The sequence below is a fragment of the Phyllostomus discolor genome, chromosome 2 (genome assembly GCF_004126475.2).
Source record: "Phyllostomus discolor isolate MPI-MPIP mPhyDis1 chromosome 2, mPhyDis1.pri.v3, whole genome shotgun sequence".
NCBI classification, from domain to species: domain Eukaryota; kingdom Metazoa; phylum Chordata; class Mammalia; order Chiroptera; family Phyllostomidae; genus Phyllostomus; species Phyllostomus discolor.
Window position 1 is genome coordinate 7,791,329 of NC_040904.2, and position 17,047 is coordinate 7,808,375.

General features: G+C 57.1%; 1 protein-coding gene across 2 annotated transcripts in view; it reads right to left on the reverse strand.

Moving 5' to 3' along the window:
• Positions 1 to 1,395: 1,395 nt before the first annotated feature.
• The window catches only part of C2CD2 (C2 calcium dependent domain containing 2), a 49,638-nt gene continuing 33,986 nt past the window's right edge, over positions 1,396 to 17,047 (reverse strand). Inside the window, exons 9-14 of one of the 2 annotated variants that reach the window (XM_028504653.2) lie at positions 16,281 to 16,405; positions 15,685 to 15,859; positions 14,497 to 14,610; positions 12,518 to 12,645; positions 10,420 to 10,729; positions 1,396 to 3,516 (exon numbers count right to left, since the gene is read on the reverse strand). In XM_028504653.2, the coding sequence (XP_028360454.1) occupies positions 3,296 to 3,516; positions 10,420 to 10,729; positions 12,518 to 12,645; positions 14,497 to 14,610; positions 15,685 to 15,859; positions 16,281 to 16,405 (1,073 nt within the window). In that variant the 3' untranslated portion in view covers positions 1,396 to 3,295. The remainder of the gene's footprint in view (positions 3,517 to 10,419; positions 10,730 to 12,517; positions 12,646 to 14,496; positions 14,611 to 15,684; positions 15,860 to 16,280; positions 16,406 to 17,047) is intronic. The other variant, XM_036017453.1, reaches the window with a different exon arrangement.

Below are 17,047 nucleotides of genomic sequence, written 5' to 3' on the forward strand. Positions count from 1 at the left end.
GTAAAGCGCGAGTGCTGAAGAAAAGGAACCAGAGGTGACCTGAGTTTGCTTCGCAGGACTGGGCGGCGCGTGGGTCCCGTGCCGCTTGCTTTGGTAATCACGCCGTGGCAGTTCGGGGTGGTGGGCTGCCTCAGGGTCTGCGCCAACACGAGACCCGCTTCCCATCTGGGCGAGGTAAGTGGTCTGACCGCCGATGTCCACTGGCTTGAACTCCGAGTTTCCAAGGACCGTGAGCTTATTTACTCGGAAAGCACCCGCATTTGGTGACAGCAGAGCAAACCAGTCTTTCCCGTCTGCTCAAGAAGAACATTTGCCGCTTTCTTCTACGGATATGGCTAGGAGAACCAGGCAAAAATCTAGACAGGCTTCTAATTTGTGATTGGTTGGCAGTGACGGGCCAGGTAAGCCATCACCAGGAATCAAGGGCTGGTTTTGAACTTCAACTGGAGACTTGACTTAAATAAAGTACTCTGTCTAAGTAGCTGGTTTTGAACAGAACAATGAGATAGATACTTCTGTTGATGTTACATTACTTAAAGCTCCACTCCCTGCCTCCCCGAAGACCACAGGACACCCTCTGCAAAGCACCGCCAGCTCATTAAAACCCTCCCACACTCCTGGCTCCAGACACATGTCAGATTAGTGTGCATGAGGAATCACTACTGAAATACCATCCTGGAAAAATTCCATCAAGACCAAAAAAAAAAAAAAAAAACAGAAGGGAAAGCCCCTGGAGCTACTAAAGCGTGTCAGAAAGGTCAGGGAATCGGTAGGTCCCAAATTAGCGTGCTCTGTATCTGGTGGATAATCGCAATTGATATTTCTATTTCACCGTCGTGACATCGGCTTTAACATAAATACCCTGCACCATGAAAAAGCACACCGGGACACACAGCTTGGAAAAGAAACATTCACAGTATCGATGCAGCCCATTGTCTCGCAGCGCTCCCCTGACGTCCTTTTCTCCTGCTGTTCCCGGCTCCATTCTTCGTCCTCCGTCACTTTGGAAAAGGCCATTATGGAGACAACGTGTGTGTATCCGGAGGACGGGCCCCTGGGTCACGGGCAAATGGGCAGGGGTCTCACGTCTACCCCACAGACACAAAGAATCGTGGACCTCCATGACAACATTCTCCACGCCCGTGTTAACGCACTCGCTTCGCAGACAAGGGAGGGATGATGCCCACGGGGCACTTTCCCGGGGTCCGGGAGGAATTTCAAGTCACGGAGAAGCTGAGAACGCAGAGCCCTTGACAAAGACAGCAGCAGGGAACAGGGTACTCCTGGGGTCCATGGCTAAAAAGTTTTTTTTTTCCCCCAGGGGAGAGGGGAGAACAAGAAAAACCCAATTTAAAATTCTGATAAAATCACACCGGAATAAATGGAGTCCCTTTGAATTTCAAGATTAAACAAACACAAAACTGTAGTAAAAACTTCTGACCAGTGTCTTGTTTGCGGACACACAATGTCCTCTTCGAATGAATCCTTGCAGGTTACGCATCTGCCCGCCGCGAGAAAGAACAGAAATCCTTCAAGCAGAACAAAACATTAAAGGGGCCATCGTCCCAAAAAGACCTGTAGTGACCACTGCCCTGGGGGGACTCAATTGGTATCAATGTATTTCGTAATGCCAGGTGCTACGTTTACAACGATTAAAATCGGAATAAAATCTATACAAACAAAGAGTAGCAAAAAAGTCATTTTACCCTTGCTTGGTAATTCCTGGGACACTAAGGATTTTTAAATGTGCCTTTTAAGATAAAATTCTTAAAGTTGTCTTCTAACTTCTCCCTCCAAGTAAAAAAAAAAAAGGGAACAAAGTCTATAATTTTGGTTTTTATAAAAGTGTTTGCTCGTCCATGGCTCCACTACCCCTGAAATAGATGCTGAAGGATTAACCAAAGCTCCTGAAGGAAGGAGAGGCCCCCATGTCGCGTCCCTGACCAAAGTCAAGTTTCCACAAGAGCCTTCGAAACCTCGTTGGAGGAAAATGGATCTTATTACGCCATCAGAACCGTTCACGCGAAGGACAGGCGCCGCTCCACAAGCGAGTCTCCGAAGAGCAACTCCCGCAGGAGGGGCCCGTGAGATGCTTGGGAATGAACCTCAGCCGTGCACAGCTCGGTGCAAAGTGCTCGGAAAGACGTGTCGGAACAGGCAAGTCGTACGTCAAGCTTATTGTATTTTCCACCGGGAATCCAGACGCCCTGAAGTCCGTCAAAGTGGAATTCAGACAGGCTCCTGAAAGGACTCGGATGCCCGCTCGGGCCACTTTTTATTAACCTTCCGTTCCTGAGACATAAAAGAGTTTCCTTTTTTTGGCCCTGAAAGTACTTTGTTTCAGCTACTGGCAATATTTGGCAAACCGGCCTCTGGCTAAAGAAAAATCCAGGTACGCACGTGTGGGTGCCACGTCCTCTCGGCGGTCACTGACGGCCCCTCAGTGCCCTGGAGGGGCTTGCTATGCTCCTGTCTCGCAAGAGCCCCCCAAGGCGGGGACAAGGCCTCCCGCTGACTGCCCCACGGGCGCTGTGGGAGGTTTGGACACCACAGCGAACATGCAAAAACCATGTGAAGGATTTGTATGTGCAGCTCCCACTGGCACACAGGCTCCGAGTAAACTTAAAAAAGTGGTCGGCATCATATGCATAGGATATGTTTAGTATTCGCATCCTTTCCCGAGTTCTATGGCTAACAGCAAAGGTGAATGTCTTCCCGCATTTTGTGGTCGTGTCTCCATTCCCAGCGGCATCCCCGTTCACGGAAGTCTGCCTGTGTCCCGCCTCTGCGCTCAGGGCCAGCCGCACCGCGCATCCGGGGCAGCCACGCAGGAGAGGTGACCCATGCATCCCATTCACAGTGACAGCACGGAGGGTCGTCTCCTCCTGGGGGTGCCCGGTCCAGGCGTAGACCCAAAACAATACCCGTCAGAGCACAGAGTGGGAGAGACCGAGGCCCCACACCTGCCCCATCCACGCCCAGTGTGGTGTGCTCCCTGGTTCACGGGCAACTCTCCTTCTTAGATTGAACTTCGGCTCTGATTAGATTTGAGCACAGCCCACGTGGCCGAGGCCTCCGGTCCACTGTGACGTCTGGCGGTAAACAGGTTTAGTCCATTTTCTCTGTGGGGAGACTCCGATTTTTCTTCCCCTTTAAAAGATGGCACTGTCGGGAAAGCCCAGCTAGAAAAGAGGGGTGCCTGACGGCTCACAGGCACTCCCTGCTCCGTACAGGTGGGCTGTTAGTGGGTCCATGTCTCCAGCATCGCTGCGAGGGAGGCCGCCCCACCCTCAGCCTACACCCCAGGGTCCCCGGGGGCGCCGTTCATGGTGATCTTGCTCCGGTGCTTGGACAGCAGCTTCTTGTTGAGGATCCTGGTGAGCGTGACCCCCTTCCTGCGGGGCCCCTCAGGCTGCTGCAGGAACACCAGGTCGTTGTGGGACTGGCTCAGGCTGGGGTCCTTCTGCTGATGCCGCCGGCGGAAGAACAGCTTTGCGCTTTTCCTTAAAATGCCTCCTGGAAGAGCGAAGCACAGGGGGCTGGTCAGCGGGGCGGTGGACGCAAGGGGACAGGGAGGGCCTCGGCCGAGTTGAAAAAGAAGAGAGCAAACTTGAATGACAGTAAGAAGCAGCTTACTCTTCCCTCCAGTGTGCCACCGCTGCCTGCGGGAGGAGAAAGCACTGGAGTCTGGCTGGGGCGAAGCACTGGAGTTTTCAAGATGGAACAGAGATGCAGTTATGAAAGCAGAAGCAGTGAGTGGACTACCCCTTGGGACCCCTTCCAGGACAGGTATTTAAATCACTGAGTCCAGTCAGCCCAGGTGGTGGCAGGCCGTCCTCGGCTTGGCCCCTTGGGTCCCCTCAGCCGTCCACTCCCGACACCCCTGTATTAGGGGGGTTGTAGATGGCAGAGCAGTCGTGGGTCCCGCCAAAGGGCAGCCCTGCTACCAAAACCAAACAAAGGACCCTGAGAACAACGGTACTCCCTTTCCTGGAAAAGTTAAATATTTACCGTATTTTGCCTTGTATAATGTGCACTTTTTTGCCCAAGATTTTTAGGGAAAAATAAGGATGCACATTCTACATGGGTATAATAATCCCGTGTATAATGTACACAAAGTGTGGGTGCGCATTGTACACGGCAAAACACGGTGTATTGGGGGGGGGATTGAGATTTTTTTATGACTCCACATCAGGCTAAGTCCTGAGAGGTATCTGTCGCTTGACCGTTCTTGACCTACCAAAGCTCAATTTCAGATGAATCGACCCGTGTGTGCATAAGGTCAGGTAGTGGAACACGGCATGAAAAACAAATGAGCGGCAGCAACAGGCATTTCCATTCTAAAGACTCCTTAAAGGTCAGACGCCTGAAAGGTCAGATGCAAGCTCACACAGCAACGGGACTCATTAGTCTTACACGGTCACTTGCACAGCCTGACGTCCTGGAACCAAGGTCCAGCCTGGCCCGGTCCGGGAGCCTGTCCGGGTAGCCTGTGAAATTCATTGCCACTTGTGTGTAGGCGTTAGGGACTTGGAAAGAAGAGAGGCCTGCAGATCACACAGGGAGCTTTATCGTGAATTTGGCAAGTCATTCTTTTCCTGAGAGACAGATCTGACAAGTTCTTCAACAGCCTTGACCTACGAAAATACCCACCACGCCTATTCAAACGGGAGGGGAGGGGAGGAGCGTCAGATTTCTCCTCCCCCCGCTCTGTCCGCAGACTTTGGACAATCAACACTCACCCACGGGGAAAGAGGCCTCCCCCTGGGACTTTAAGAGGCCACTTGCTGGACCTGACATTGAGGATGAACCCCGTGTCCCGTGTGCTCTGCCCAGGCTCACATTAAGCAGCATAACAGAGCAGCTTGGGAACACCAAGAAGTGGAGCGATTTAATCTGCTCAGAGTTGCTGAAAAGACTTAAAAAAAAAGGTTTTTTTCCTCTTTGGGTCCAACCAGATAGTCAATTCTAAAAAATCATTGGGGCACTTTTTACAATGACCTCAAGTGGAGAGCCACGGGCAAGGTTCAAGGACAGCTGGGAGGGCGATGGAGCAGGAGGTGAGTACAGGTGTGCCCGTGGCTCCGCTCTGGCCCCCGGGCCTGAGGTGTGACATCTGTGGGCCATCTAGGTCCGTTCCTGCAGCCATTCCAACCCCCAGGACAGGCAGCATCACGGGAGGTCACCACCACCAAGTGCACTTGACCTTGCAGTCTGGTTGGTGGGGTGCATGCAGGGTGCCCACTGGTTAATTACCCGGTGCATCAAACGCCCAGGTGCAGTGAGGGGGCTCCCAGCCTGACCAGGCAACCTCAGGCTGGGAGTGGACGAGCCATTCCTGATCTGTAGACCCCTGCTTTCGGTTAAGCCTGGCATTCCAGAAGCACATGCAGTGTGGGGCTCTCACGCCAGAGTGGGGGAGAGGCGGAGGGGCTGAGGGGCCCACTCGGTGAGCCCAGACTCTCCAATCCCACGCCCCAGCCCAGTCTCCCCAGGGGATGGAAGTGTGGGGAGGGGAGCAGACCGGTCCGCCCCCAGGCCAGCTGGAGGCCTGGGGTCTCGGCAGTCGGAGGGTCTCTCCCAGAGGCCCCATCTCCACTCCAAGGCCCATTTCCCGTGTGCCCCTGCACTGAAATCTCACTGGGGTCTGCAGCCGGACCCAGGGCACGAGCAGGGGCAGTGTTACAGACTGAACCGTGTCTCTGCAAATTTCCTGCCTTGGGGTCCTAATCCCCTTATTCAGAGACAGGGTCACAACAGAGCTGATTACACTGCAGTGAGCTCACTGAGGTGGCCCTGATCCAGTATGACTATTGTCCTTATAAAAAGGGGAGACTTGGGCCCAGCACAGGGAGATGCCCGTGAGGGGTACAGACAGCTAGCGGGGTGACCCATCTACAAGCCAAGGGATACCAGGGATGGCCAACAACCTCCAGAAGCTGGGGGAGACCTGGACGGATTCTCTCTCACAGCCTTGGGAAGAACCAACGAGTCGCCCGGCCTGTGTTTCCCCCGACATGACATGACTTGGCGTGGCTTCCGTGGGGACAACAACCGCTTCTTGGACAGAGGGGAGGTTTGCAGTTCTGCAGGCTGGAGCCCCGGACACGCGTCCTGGCAACCTCTGCAGGACAGCTTAGCCCCGGCTGGCGAACGAGGAAGCCGAAGCTGTCCGAGGTGATGAGTTCTGGTGACGAGCTCTCTCCTGCTAACATGGGCCCAGTGTGGGATGCCTGGGTTCTCCTGCCTGCTCTTCTCCTTCTGTGCTCCGGCTCCCATCTGAGCTGCAAGTGGACAGGACCCACCCCTGAGAAGTGGCCACTGGGAATCTGTAAAGGGCACGTCTGTGGGCGGCCACTGGGGAGGCCACTGGAGGGCCGGTGGATGGCGACCGTCAGAGGCCACCACGGAGCAGAGCCCTGCACCCTGTGTGGACGTGGACAGGACAGGACACCTGAGGGAGGCCGGCCCTTCTCCGGGGCCGACTGTTCACTCATGAAGCAGGAAGAAGAATGAGCACAGGCAGAGGCGACTCCATCATCATTTCTGAAGACAAAAAGTGAGCGTGCGTAAGGCTGGTCACTACATCACAGCGACCTCCGGGGTCAACGGTGCCAGAGGGACTCAACACTGCCCGGTGGGCGTGGGCTCGAAGCGCAGGCAGGGGAGCACGTGCCCTTGTCAGCGGGGAGGCCACACTGAACAGAGCCGCCCTGACGGACGATCGCCCCTGTGTGGTCGGTTTCCTTGCCGACGTGGCCCAAGCACCCGTGACTCCACCAAGCCCGGCCTCAGCGGTCTTGCTGCGAAGGCACCAGGCGGACGTCCACACTGGGCAGCCCGAGCTAAAGGAGGTGACGCTGGACACTGTGGGTGGGCGTCATCCGACCGACTCAACGCCGAAAGCGCACACACCAAGGTTTCCTGGAGAAGAAGTCCCACTGCCAGGCTGCGTCGCCAGCTCCCGGAGGCACATCAGCCCCCAGCGTCACTCGAGCCAGGTCCCTGAAATACGGAGCCAATCGGCTCTGGCTCTTGGGGAGCCCTGACAGGGGACCCAGACAGTAACCGATGGTCTGGAGTATTGCACCTGACCTTGGGTCCACAGACTCTGCCACCCTCGCTGCCTGGAGGGCCCACGAGAGGGGGAGCCGGGCTGTGTGGGCCCTGTCAGCCTGACCCCTGTACTCCAGCCTCCCTCCTGCCCGCCAGCGGGCAAGCAGCAAGGCTCACCCACAGCCTTACAGATTCCTTGAGGCAAAACTGGGAGACTGACAGGTTATGTGACCTTTGAGGCCAATCACCAAAATCTCAAATGGAGGACAGGAAGAAAGAAAAAAAAAATCATCATTCCCTGGTTTCAGCCAAGTTAGAAAAAAATCACAAAAGAGGCTGAAGAATAAACAATATATGAAAGAATTTGAAAATTCTTCTAAACCCAGCTTGAATAAATGTATCTCTTTGTCTGCAGAGGGTCTCCCAGACATACACAGCTCGTTGAAGAATCTGCCGTGGATCCTGATGGGCAGGAAGCAGGACCGCAGGCAACCTTACACACTGCCGTCGGCAGTCCAGAGGGAGAGGCTTGGATTTCAGGCTGAGCCACAGACGGCCCGGTGCTAACAGGGACTGGTGGGGGACAATTAGAGATCGGTCTGTATGTGTGTCACCGGGAGGCTGTTTTGTCCCATCCACTAACAGAGACAGGCCCTCCCCGGACCGGCCGAGATGCCGCCGCCACACCCATCTGCCCGGGCCCTTTTCTGGAGGACCGTGGGAAGACTGGCACCCTGGGGAGGAAAATTAGAACGGGGCAGGGAAAACACCAAGGGGCAGGGACCGATTCCTGCCGCGTTATGTCATATATGCTTTCCTGCCACATTATATCATATATGCTTCCCTTATAGCAAGACCACGCTTCGGTTTTTTTTTAGAAAAAAAATATAGAAGACAAAAATAACTTACTGTGTAGGTAATTAATTCTGGCTGGCATAGCGATCCTCTTAAGGAAAAGGAAATGAGCAGGAGATGAGAGGAGGTGACAAGTATGCGAGAGCAAAATAAGAATGAAAGACAGTAAGTCGTGGGGCACGGCGTTCCACACACGCACACACACGCAGCTACTGGGCAGGACATGGGGCGAGCCTCTGCGAACTCACTGGTCCGTGGGCTCCGCACGGCGGAGAGGCACAGGGCACGGACCGACCGTCTCAGCCTTTCCTAGGGGCGCAGCTCCGTTGTGTGCGGTGCATTCCCGTTGCTGTGCGACCACACCGATATGTAGTCGAGCTAAAAATAAGCCCAACTGCGGGGAGTCAATCTCCTGTATTGGCTGGAGAACCAGGGTATCGGTATGTACGTGTGCAAACAGCAGAACTCCAGAATTCTACCCGGGTGGCCACTCTCAGAAACCCCGCAGGAAGCTCGCTAAGGGGGCTCCACATTGTGAGCCTGCGTTGCAAAGTGAGAGCACGCACCCCAGAGCTGAGCTCCCTGCAGCGCCAGCTCAAAACACCCGGGGCGGAAAAGAGAGACGGTGCGGCACCCAGGGCACGCAACGGGCAAGGACTCCGACACCGTCTCCTAGAGAGGCTGCGTGCACATTGCCTGGAAAGCACTGGAATGAAGAAGCCACTGCAAAACACCGCTGGGTGCTGGGTCTGTCCCTTTTAAAGCCCCGGGGCTGCAGTAACCCAGGCCTGACACCCTCGCAGCGGGGCCCCAGACGCCAGCCCTCAGTGGGGGGGGGGGACTTGGAGCAAGAGCTGGAAGCGCCCCTACCACACCTGCCTGGCACCTTGGTCCCCAAAATTGCCTTTCTGGAGGGGTGTCTGGTGGCGGGAAAGGGGCGGGATGGCCATGACACAGCAAGGAAGGAAACCCAAAGGGAGGAGAAGCAGAGGGGAAAGGAGGGTGAATGCACAGTGGCCCCTGAGTGGACGAGGGGTCAGCGAGGCTTGGCCTTTCCGGGTGCACCAGGAAGGCGGGGTGGGAGGTTGGGTTCTTTGAGGAGAAGCAGAAACAAGAGGAGGGAAGGGGCACCCCACCCTTGCCGGTCACCTACCCGCCTGCCTGGGGTCCAGGTGAGCTCCCTGGGGATGCCCTGGCCTTGGACAAAAACTGGGCTAGAGAGGGGTGTGCTTTCCGGTGGGCTGGCAGCTGGGCCACCTCTTCCGAAACCTGGGGCCAGAGGTCACTGTGCAGGTCACAGCTCCCCAAGCTGCTCCAGGTCATCAGACTTGGTCCTCGGGGTGACATGCCCTGGGGCACGAGTGGCGGATGGAGGCCTGTGGTCCCCTCGTCATCACGTGGTCTAGACACCATGCCCAGGGTTGTCCTCCTCTCTCTCTCTCATCTTCTGACTTGCAACTCCTTGCCTATTTGCCCCTGCTCTGCTCCGACCAGGGCGTGGGTCACGAGGGAGAGACACAAAGCAGACAGGATGGAGGTGGCTGAGGAGGGACACCGGTTCCCAAGGACCTGGGGCCACGGGCTGCTGCTGGAGGCACCCTGTGCACTGCAGGGGGTGAGGACGTTCAGTTGTGGCCTTGGGAACTGTCTCTGGACACTGCTGACGCCCCTGGCACCTGAGAACCCCTGGTCCAGCGCACCAAGAACAAAAGGAGCAGAGCTGCAGGGGCAGGACAGCTGACCAGGGCAGCTGACTGGGGTCCCGACTGGGATTTCCTAACCTCTACGAGCTCGGGGAGCTGGTCTCACCGTCACTCCCAGCTGGGCTCAGGTCCCCAGCACTGTCTCCCTTGCTGGGCTCCCCTCCCTGCCTGGCAGGGGGGGGTTGGTGGGAGGAGGAAGCTGCGTCTCCGTGAGTCCCAATGTCTCACACCTGGAACCGACCCGGCCCCGATGTGCCGCTCCCTCACTAAGTGAGGAAATCCGCAGATTTAAAGCTCTGATTGACCACGGATGGAAGAACACCAGGGACTGCTCTAATGGAATGAGTACCTGGGCACCACACACACCCTAAGCTCATCGGCTAACTCTCTGGGGAGCGTCTCCCCGTGCGGAGCGGTTCAGGCACAAACAAGTGAGTAGAGGTGCCAGTCTCCACACTGCGGGCGGGGCCAGTCTCTGCCTGGCTTTGTCCTGGACAGTTCCACTCCGGATGGGGGGGCGGGGCACAGACAGAGGAGGGGCGCCTCTGGGCATGAGCACAAACTCCCCGACAGTGGGGAGAGACCACCCTGCCACCCACGCAGAAGGACTCTGAAGCGCCCGCCCCACGCACAGTGGGATCAGACCTTCGGCGAGGGGTTTGGGCCGGGAGGGGACACTGCGGTGGGAGGGACCACGCAGGGGGGGAAGGGAGCAGACCGGTAGACGGAGAGCCTGGGGGCTGGCCCAGGAGCAAAGCCATCGGCTGGGAGGCGGGGGTGCGGCGAGGGTGCGGGGGTCGGGTACCTTTATGCTTTTTGGGCGCACCAGGCTCCCAGGCACTCAGGGAGCTCTCCGACAGCCCATCCCCGTCGGGGTCCAGTGAGGCTTGGCCGTCCCACGCCTCAGCCTGTGACTCCTTCTCCGAGTCCCAGGAGGACAGCTCGCAACCTGGGGACTCCAGGGCCAGCGGGGCCGGGGCCTCGGCCTCCTCCTCGGGCGGGGCGGTGGCCAAGGCCATCTCCGACTGGGACTCGGTGTCCCCCTCGCGGGTGCCATCCATGGAGGCCGCATAGTCCAGCATGAGGGCAGCGTCACTGTCCTGAGACAGGGAGGTCTGTCCGGGGAGAGAGAAATGGTCAGCATGAGGAAGGAGGACACAGACTCATGGGAGGAAGCCCCCTTCAAGCATCCCGACTGATTTCCAAGTGTCGGAAGAGGCCCCAGCCCCCACGGGTCATTTAACACTGCAGCCGCATGGCAGGGAGTAGAGGCCCGGCCTCAGCTTGCAGTGGTGGAGGGGGTGGGGCGGGGGAGGGAGCTGGGGAGATGACATCCGTCCCCCAGCAGACAGGCCACCACCTGGGAGGCCTGCCGGAAGCCCTGGAGCCACGTGAGACGGAGAAGTGAGCTCTGGAGAAGTGAGCTCATCCCCCTAAGTCTGGGCGACCACACAGCGTGACCCAGAAGTGACCTCGGAACCCCGGATTCGGTTCATCTCTGAATCTTTGTTTACTGCAGCACCTTTATATTTTCTTCAGCAGAAACGAATCAGCACCCACTGTGCACCCTAAGAACCACACTTGTGTGTAAAACCTATGCAGGTGCTAAGCTGACCAGTGGGGCTGGCAGTCAAGAAAGGGCTCATTGGGGGGGGTGGGAAGTGACGACGGGGGGCACCGGGAGGGGGGGCTCCTTCAGGGCTGGTCTTGGGTTCTTGACCTTCAAGCAGCTGCCCAGCGGCATCTGCTTAGTGACAACGGGCAGCTGCTCTTTTCCGATTGGAGTGCTGCCTTGCAGAAGTGCCCGACTCAAGGCTGGACAATTAGCACACCAGGAGAAATAGCAACTACATTAAATGTTAAGATCCATGAGTTCCTAATGCTTCTGAAATAAATCCTTACAGGAGATTCACAAGTCTCATCCTTATTTCATTCACATGCATTCAGAACTTAAAAAAAACCAACAACAACAAAAATACAACCCTTGGGTCCGGGAGCTTCCAGAGATGCCATCGCCACCTGCAGGCTGTTGCTGGAAGTGCATGCAGGAAGCCCAGAGAGGCATGACCTGGCTCCGGGGTGATGCCTGCCTGTGCAGGTTGGGACTTGAGCACGGGCCACCCACGCCCTAGTTTAATGGCAACACCGGAGATCCACCTCTGGCGCCTCCCATGACGCACCCTGGCCTTTCTCCTGGTCGCTGAGAGGTCCATTTTCAGCCTGCCCGCACACTCCTGTCCCACCCTCTGGGGGCCCTCAGGGCCCAACCATTCTTCCTCCCACCGTCACATCTCCCAGCTGTCCCTCCATCGCCCACATTCTCCTCCCTCATTCTGGAATGTCCAAAAGAGTAAGGGACTGCCGCACGGCCCCTCGCCCCCAGGGGGCGGGCCTCACGCCCACCATCAGCTCTGGACAAACGTCACAGAGCAGAAGGAAGGGGACCCGGACGGGTTCAATAACGAGCGTGTCCCTCTCGTTTTGCAGGAGGCACGAGACGCTCATTGCAACCAAGTTAAAGTGGTTTGGAGATGTGTCATGTGGAAAGTGAGAGTACCCCCCCTCCCCCCATCGGGTGGAGGTTCCGTCCCCAAGGGGGGGTGCTGACATGCTGACTTCAGGCCTGCCTTTCTCTTGCAGCAACTTTTCTTCAGATGATTCACCAGGCCCTCGCCAACCGCAGTGCCCCCCGGTCAGAAACGGTCACGTTTCCTTCCCACACAGGATCAGCTGCGGGAATGGAAAACGCCGAGAATCGCCCCCTGGCTGGGTGAGGGGCGAGCCCTGACTTTTGGACACAGAACTTTCCGGATGACGATAGAGCACTCGGGCCGGCGCCTGTGAGGGGAGGGCCAGCAGGCGGGGACAGACACGGGCACGGCGCAGACAGATGGAGGACGCACCTTGGAGATCCCTGATATGATGATGGTGCTCTTCTTCCTCGGCGAGTTCAGCTTCAGCTTCGAGGACTCGCGCAGCTGCCGGATGGCGACCTCGGCCACTGGGTCGGAGCCGTTCAACACCAGCAGTTCTGCGGGGGGAGGGAGGGCAGCAAAAATCGAAACTCCATTTGCGCACCCTCGGTGTACAGCTGATGCCCTGTGGGTGTGAGTTTTTCCTTGATCGGGGCATGACATCGACAGCTGGTGAACCAACAGAAGACCTCTCACCTTTGGGGGGCCTTTGATCTTTGAGGGGCAGCACCGCCCCCCTCCTCCCTGGCGAGACTGGGGAAGCACACGCCAGCGTTCAGGCTACGAAGGGCCAGGGCGTACACGCGGCTCCTTCCTTCCCACGGTGACTGCCACCGAGGCCGACATCTGGGGACGTGCAACCTATACGAGGCACCGAGCCACGGGCTCTGTGCACATCATTCCGTTCAGCTGTCCCCCAAACCCTGAAAGAGGCACTTTCTAAACCCTCACTTGAGAAATGGGGACACGGTCAGGCAGCCAGGTGGCGGCAGAGGGGAGAGGAGGCCCAGCCAGGTGTCTCAGGCACACAGCTGACGCCACCAGCTCACACCATGCTGCTCGAGTAAAATTAAAATGACACAATGTTCCAGGCCTGCAGACGGCAGACGCTGCCTTTGCAAAGGGTGCGGCGACAGGATGCGTGCAGCCCACAGCTGCCTGGCCACCGCCCCCGGTGGGAAGAGAGAAGGGTCACGGGAAGGGGTGCGGGGAGGACGCTCTAGGAGACAGTTGTGCCGTGAGCCCCAGTGACGCTGAGGGGCAGGTGTGGGAGTGCTGCCTCCGCACGCCAAGCCCGGTGGTTCCGTGCTGTCCCCAGAAGGCCCTGCCCAGGCAGCAGGTGGACCTGAGACAGCCACTGCGGCCCTGGCTGCATGGCACGGGAGCTGACGCCGGGGACTGGCCCCACTGCGCGAGGAACCAATGAGGAGCTCATGGTGGGAATGCCAGCCCCAGGTTCTGCAGAACATGGGGCCCCCGGGGACAGGGACCCTGCAGTATGGGGAGGTGGGGTGTACTGCCACGGGCAGGAGCTGAGAGACAGCCCTCGGGACTTTGCCGGTGTCTAGGAGGCTGCGGCTCGGGGGGACCCTGCGGGGCTGTGCCCCAAGAATCACGAACATTCCCACAGGGATGGGAATCAACCGTGTCCAACTCCCACCGGGCTGAGGGGCTGCAGAACCACCCCAAGACAGCACCTGTCAAATGAGAATTCCCGCCCCCTGCCAGCTCCTCCTTGCCCCACCCTTGACCTTGGCAAGATCAGAAGCAGACTCAGTGAGCAGGGAGCAGAGCCAGAACAAAGCCAGCCACCCACATGCCCCTTCTCTGACCACAGGCCCCACAGGTGGGGGGCGGTGGCATGAGGTGGGGGTGGATGTAATTCCCACTATTAGACTGGGATGCGATTTAAAGAGACAGTAACATTCCTTCCAAGACATTTATCACCTGAAAGTAACCATATACATGGGAAATCGGAGCCCAGAGTTCTGGGGGGGACCCCTCCTACTCCCCAGGATTCACGGGACTGTGGAGACAAAAACGAAGGTGGCCTTAGGATGGTGCCTCCTGAGTCCCCCTTACCGTATGATACCCATGAACTAACCAGTGTGTTGAGCAACAGAAAAAAAAAAAAACAACGTTCAGGAACTTCAGAACATGAGGCGGAAACTGGGGTTCATGTTTATTCTGTTACAGCACCCCCTCGGCCACAGCAGGGTGCCGACGCCGCCGTTCCCGGTCCCTGACCAACTTCCATTCCCCTCCTTGCCTTCCAGGTTTCTCCTCGTTACTGAGAAAACCTTCCCAGGCTCCCCAAGGGGAGGCTCGCCCCTCCCCAGGTGAGTGGCTGTGAGACGCACCCAAAGGGGCGCAGCGGGCGGGCGCCGCGGGGGTTGCTTTTCTGTTACCTGTGTCGGACGACGACAGCGTCTTGCTGACGGGAGCGCCGTGGCAGGGGACGGCTTGGACGGAGATGTCCTTCTCGATCACCCTCACCTTGACGGGCGTCCGCAGGGGAGACTCTGCCAGGGACAGGTCCTGGTTACAATGGCCCCCCACGCCGTCTGAATCCAGGTACGGGGAGCGAGCTCACACCTGAGTTCAGCTCTGTCTCGTGTCGTTGGGAAAGGCGAGGGACGGATCCCAAGAGTTTTTTTAACAACCTCTCTTATTCTTTTCTTTTGGTTTGGAGGAGCAGGCAGTGCCAAAAAGGAAGCTCAAGTTTAAATAAAATTTCAGAAAGGTTTTAATGAAAGGAGAATTTCACGTTCTGTTTTGCATTCAAGAACCGTGTTGAGCAATCTATTCTGGAAAGATCATACTTTCGTATGGGCAGATAGACAGCATATATCTTAAAAATAATAAGAAATCAGCCCTAGCTGGCGTGGCTCAGTGGATTGAGTGCCGGCCTGCAAACCGAAAGGTTGCTGGTTCGATTCCCAGTTTGGGGCACGTGCCTGGGTTGCAGACCAGGTCCCCAGCAGGGGGCGCATGAGAGCCAACCACACATTGATGTTTCTCTCCCTCTCTTTCTCCTTCCCTTCCCTTCTCTAAAAATAAATAAATAAAATCTTTTTAAAAATAAATTACATACATATATAAAAAATAAGAAGAAGTCACACAGGCATAGAGACGTGTGGCTGAGGTGGTGTCTGTGGGGACAGGTACAGAATTCGGCCACGTCTGACAGGACCACACGTCAAGCCCTCTGATCCATGACACTTAACATGAGACACTCCACACTGACCATACGTCCCGTGTTTCAAGAGCGCATGCTGTCCCCACGTAAATGTGATGGAGTTCTTAATGTAACCAGCTGTTTCACCCAAGTACCTCAATTTTAGCTTCAAAATACACTACAGGGTTGACCCTTGCTTCAGCTTGTCATTTACTTGATAAAATAGGAAGATAGTTTTCTTTAAAAGAAAACAAAATAAAACAAAACAAAATGGTGCACGAACGCCTTGCCAACCACCACACTCCCCAGGCCACGAGAAGGTCCCAGCAACAGCACTGTAGCCCAGGGCAGACACCCGTGGGCAGTGGGGCTGCAGGGTGTGGGGGACGTGTCGCAGGGACACCGTGTCTCCTCTCACCGGAGCTCAGCGGGGACGCCCTCCCCGTGTCGAAGCGAGGCTTGGTTTTCACGGCGGTGACGGTCGTGACCACAGTCCCACAAGGCATCACCGTGCGGTCCTTTTCTATCTTGGCAGCGGGCATGGGCGGAGGGGTCTGCCAGGACTTTGCCTCGGCGGGCTCCACGTAACAGAACTGCGGGGAAGGCGGGCCATGGGTGGGTGGGGGTGCGAAGGCCACCCCTGGCCTCCCCAGTGGGTGTCAGGGTGAACTGCGGTTAGTATCAGAGCGAACCCAGGGCTCCCCAGAACCGACCAAGGACGATGAGACCCCTGCTGAGACCCAGCCGCGCAACACGTGCGTGTGATGGGGACACGAGCTGAAGGGACCAACGAAATGACAGCCCTTTCTGTGTTAGGCCCACGGGGAGCAGCCTCAGGAAGTTACTTCACAAGGCAGACACCTGGACCAGGTCAAGGGCAGCAAGGGTCACGGTCAAGTCTAGGAATGCACAACTCTTCTCAGACAAACTCCTTGGCTCACGCTCAAGCCACGGCAAGACGGATGGACACCAGTGAAGATGCTCCTCATCCTAAGAGGGAACCTGGCCACTTACCTCTGCGGTGACCGAGCCCAGCACTGAACTGCCCGCCGATGGCCCGCTGGTCAGTGTAAAGCTCTGTGGCCCGGAAGGCTGCTTCTTGAACAAATCTAACGGGACGGTGGCCGTCGCCAGCGGGGCTGAAAAGACAGGACACAAGCAATGGTCGCTGTGCATGCTTCCACAACAGCGAAGCGGTCAGTGTGTGCCGCTGCCACCAGACCAGCTCCCGGTCCTGTCCTGTCCCCTGGAGAACCTCTGAATGACAGACGTCAGGGCCAGAGTGACAGAGGAGAAGAGGTGTGACGATCCCTGGCAGCGTCTGAACCCGTGCTGCAGTGGAAGGCGGCTGCTGCTGTGAGCATCAGCCGTGGGTCCCACGACAGACGTCAGGGATGCTGGGTTAGAGAACGGGGTCGGCGTTGGTGTGGGAGGCTGGTCTCACCGCACCACGGACTCGCGAGAACGCCTCATCCGCAAGAAATACACGCTGAGGCATTTAGGGGTGAAAGGGCCGAGATGCAGAGAAGTGCTCCCCAGCGGTCCCCACGTTTGCCCAAATGTGTGTGCTCGTGTGTGGGCTGACGGAGAGACCACGTGCACCAGCAACAGTGACCAAGTGTGAGCACAAATAATAAAGGAGAAGGGGCAAATGTTAAAACGTGTGTCTGAGTATAGGCTCCACGTTGCTCTCTGTCCTGTGTGTGTGTGTGTGTCTGTTTGAATTTGGAATTTCAGGCCCCACCCAGCGGGGCTGGGCTGGAATTCCAGCGGAGCAGGCC